This window comes from Hemisphaericaspora subhashii (assembly GCF_019202705.1).
Source record: "Hemisphaericaspora subhashii strain CBS 10753 chromosome Unknown scaffold200, whole genome shotgun sequence".
Classification (NCBI taxonomy): Eukaryota; Fungi; Ascomycota; class Pichiomycetes; order Serinales; family Debaryomycetaceae; genus Hemisphaericaspora; species Hemisphaericaspora subhashii.
Window position 1 is genome coordinate 1 of NW_026057467.1, and position 4657 is coordinate 4657.

General features: G+C 34.8%; 1 pseudogene across 1 annotated transcript; it reads right to left on the reverse strand. All coding sequences in view use genetic code 12, as the record gives it.

Moving 5' to 3' along the window:
- Window positions 1-794: 794 nt before the first annotated feature.
- J8A68_006048 lies at window positions 795-3958 on the reverse strand (annotated as a pseudogene). Its single transcript has 2 exons — window positions 1134-3958; window positions 795-843 (listed from the first exon to the last, which is right to left on the reverse strand). Coding segments are annotated over exons 1-2 (2874 nt in total).
- Window positions 3959-4657: the final 699 nt, after the last annotated feature.

Below are 4657 nucleotides of genomic sequence, written 5' to 3' on the forward strand. Positions count from 1 at the left end.
TCCTCCTAGTGGTCCTCCACCTGCTCATACCAAGAATTAGAAGAAAATTGTAGGAAGATTGCCTTTTTTTAGAGATTTTTGTTCAATTTAGATGAATGCCAAGAGGCTCTATCTGCGTTTGGATTGTATACCTTGTATAGTATTTTTTTTTTGTTTCATAATAAATACCGTAAATGTTATTAGAATTGTTTTACATAGCCCGTAAACTTTAAAAATAGTAACTTGAATGTGTGTGGAATGATGTTTCCTGCATATAATCAATTGATGATGAAATTGATCTAAACGAGGCTTGGACCATTTTGCAACAAAAAATATTTAAATTTACGCAAATTCCAACCATTGTTTTTTTTTTTTTTTTTCAAAACACAGCATATATTTATTAAAATAAGTTAAATATTTCTATACATAATTAAATAATAAAAACTGTTATATGGAGGAAAGTACAAGACTAAAACCCCCTTTATAAAAAAATTGTCGGTTTGAATATTGAATTTACTAAGTACGTTTTGTAATATTGAATCCATCTTTTAAACTCATCATCTGAGGGTGGTTCCCTCAGTCTGATTCGTCGTCGGACTTTTCTAAAATGGTCATTTGCTTTTAGAAAGCCGTCGATGGAAATGATCTCTTTATTGGTTAATTGAATGTTACATATAAGCGTGCTTAGTTGTAGTCTTTTTGTTTGTGGGCCAAATTTTTGCCATATTTGCTTGGTTATTGGACATAACACTAATTTGTGATTCACAAAATTGATTCCTTTAATCGACTGTCCGCATAGTTCGCAGAGTATATCTCTACGTTTGTAATGTGTCCAATGTCCAAGATTCAATCGATGGATTGTATCTATGTCTGGGCATTCAGATTTAGTTTCGTCTATTCTTTCAAAGAACTTTTCCCATTGCTGTTTGTCTATATCAAAAAAATTGGTCCAACCAGACGGTTTAAGGGATCTCCTTTTCTTTTTTTGATTTTTTCTTGATTGTTTCTTGAAGAATCCTTTTATATTCTTCTGTTTAAAAAGTTCAAATTCATGTGGTTCCACTGCTCTTTCCAATAGGATATGAAGTTGGTTTAATTGAATGATTCGGGTTTTCGTTTGCCTTTTTTTTCGAAATTCCTTGACTAGTTCAAACCATGCGCAAAGGCAGCATTTCTCGAAATTATTAAATATATCCGACTCTTCTATTGCACTTATTATATCACTGCCATTGGGCCCTTGAGTTACTGAAGTGAGGAAGTCGAACCATAGGGTGAGTTCTTTGGTTCGTGTTGTATTTTCTTTTGGTGGGAGTTGTGAATCAACAAAGTCTTGAATTTTTATACGCCATACCGTGTAGTTCCAGTCCGTTTTATTTGTGAGGACGTTGTAGATGATTTTGGCCCGAGAGCCTAGAAGTTGATATGATAGATCTAGTAATCCAAATCCTCCTTGCTTTTTTAAAGCATGAAGATTCTCTTCTCCAATTCCCGCAAAACTTTTTTTTATTATACTTTTAGCTTCCTTTATTTCTTTGGCACCCATTGGATTGATTACATCAAAATAGTAAATCTTAGATAGGATATAAGTATTAAAACCTTGTGCCCGTAGATGTATAGGGAGTTGTCGCATTTCAATTGAATTGAGGTTCTTTGTAATTTGATTGATATACTTCAGCCATTCGAAACCGTTGTAGGTAATACCCAAGTACTTAAATTGTGTTTTAGCTATGTTTATCCATTTAAAGTTATCAGGGAAGGGGTGTCCTTCTTGGCAGCATAGTTGTGATTTAGTATAATTGATCATCCCTCCTGATGCCTTCTCATAGTTTTGTATTGCCTTTTGAAGAATATGAAGATCCAGATTGCCTTTGATAAATACTGTTAAATCATCAGCGTAAGCTAGCGTTTTAGCATAATAGTTATTATAAATCTCGATCCCATGCAACGTTTTCTGTAAATCATAAATTAGTGGCTCCAAAGATAGATTGAAAAGTAAAGGGGAGACTGGGTTACCTTGTCTAGTTCCTCTTGTTAATTGAAAAGGTGAGGATTCATGGTTATTAATTCTAACAACTGCTTCTTGTTGTGTAGTAAGCAGCATAAGGGCCTGACACATTTTGGGTCCCAATTGTATTTTCTCGAGGATGGCTCTAAGATATGTATGCAGTACTCTGTCGAAAGCTTTAGAGAAATCTAGCATAACAATGCTTTCATCTCTAAGATTTGTCTTTTCTATCTTTTCTTTTATCAATGTCAATTTCTGTATAATATCTTGGATTGTCCTCTCTTGCATGAAACCTCCTTGATCATGACTGATAATGTTGCTGACTACCGGTTGTAAGCGTGTATTCAACACCCCTGAAATTATCCTGAGCAGGCAATCGATTAAGGAAATGGGTCTGAAATTGGTTATTTCTGGATGGCCCTTATGACCTTTAGGGATTAATGTAATAATGGCCTTCTTCATCAGTGGAGGTAATTGTCCCGTATTCATCATTCTTTGTGCACTTTGAACTAAAAGGGGTCCCAGTGTTGACCAGGTTTTTTTTAGAAAGCGATAACAAATTCCATCTTCACCTGGAGACGACTGATTGGAGCACTTTTTCAAACTCTTTGTTAATTCATCCAACTTAATGTCCTGTTCTAGTTCTTCTTTATCTTTCGCGTCTATGCATTTATTAAAATTCTCAAGATATTCAGGTATGTATTGCTTATGTTCTTCTGATTGATTATCGGTGAAAAGCTCCTCCATTTCTTGCTGAGCAACCTTTATAATTCCATCAGTATTGTCCGCTATGACCACCCCCTTCTCATATAAAGTTTCAAAAATAATGGGTTTACGTTTCTTTCCTCTAAATCTTTCATTCAAATCTTTGTAAATATCTAATTCGGATTCTTCTGTTTCTGATTGGGCTGCGTTAGCTCTAATCCTCATGTTCTTTGCTATCATCTGTGTCTGATTGACAAAAGCTTCCCAATCTTCCGTTTGAAGTCCTTTTATTGACTCAATAAATTCCTTATTCTCAATATATCTGTTAGTGATAATGAAACGTTGTTTTCCAATCCTGATTTTGGGCTTATGACTCATTAAAATATCAATTGCAATGGTGTCATGTGTGCTCTTTATGGTATCCTTCCTGTGAGATGTATAGCAGGCAACATGATTCTTCCATGTACTATCCAAATAAAACCTATCTAGCCTTCTATTATTTCCATGATTTCTATTGGTTGTGTGTTTTTTTCTTGGCCTAAGCCTTCGAAATACATCAAAAAGGTTGTTCTCCTTCTTAATTCCTTTCAATGATTCTACAGCCTCGTTGGCTGCTTTTGTACTTTTGACTATGTTTTCTGCATCAATATTCGGATTTTCAATGTTGTTGAAATCTCCTCCCATGATTATTCGGATTCTCTTTCCTATATGTACTTGTTTGATTATTTGAATTGCTTCTTTAATTTCGTTAAATAAAAGTTTCTGAGCCCCATAGTTTCCTGAATGTGCATAAATACTGATCACCATTACATACGCTTTCTGTGCATGTAATCGAATCAAGACATCGCTAACCCGTGTCCTATACTTTTCTGGAAGACAATTTGTCATCAGTAATTCTTCTAATATTGTATATTTTTTTTCATTTTCCGTGTTTTTGACAGCTATTCCCGCTAGACTCCTCTCTGAGTACTTTATATATCTGAAGTGGGGAATACCATCTAAACTTTTATATGTTGCCTTTGTAGTTTCCTGTAATAATGTAATATCTGAAAAGTGCAAAAGCTGTTTAAGTTGTTTGAGGTCTTTCGACTTTTGAATATTTTTTGTTGTTATTTTTAAATTGTTTATTGGATGATTGATCGCCTTTATAAGGTTCAAGTCTATCGTTTGACGATCTTTTTCATTTCGCGTAGTTTGTTTTGTAGGTTGCATTTGTTGTTCTAAAGTTAATGCCAACTTTAGATTATAATATTTATTAGAATCACACATTTTAATTTAATTGGTGGACGAGACCCACCGTTTGGTTGGCCTCTGAGGGATGGTGATTATCGTCGTCTATGTCTGTATCCAAATCCGTGCATACTTCACTGACGTCCATATTTTCATCATCATAGTCTTGTGTGTTTTGAGTTATCCTCTCTAATGTGCTTCCTTATATCTCTATGACAAACAAGTATAAAGTTTGAAGCAAGTCGATCCTGATGATTCAATTGTTTCCAATATCTTGTTTTCCTTTTATATTTATGAACTTCTATCATTAAAACCATGCAAAAGAGAACAGAACTCGAGTTATCTCACAAGTTATAGTCTTATTATTCTCTCTGAAGTCAAGAAAAAGAATCCATCACATCGGATTTGTGGCAAAGTGTCAACACGGGTAGGTGATGGAGGTGAGAATAAGGGGGATCTAACAGATATGTACAATTGACAACTTCCTTTGGCAAACTCTACAACTATGTTTGATTATTTGTTGCGATTGTTGGATATCTACGGCTTCTCGGGCCCATTCAAATTCTACAGGTCTGTCTGTCCGTGCAAACTCTATTGGTGGTGTCAATGAAAACTTCAGAAAATATAATTTTGCTCCTCTGTTGGATCATTGATGGCGTTATTGGAATTGGCACCAAAAGTGGAAGGTAACTGAAATGAGTACATCTGCCTATATGGAAGAAGCACCAGAGCAATGGT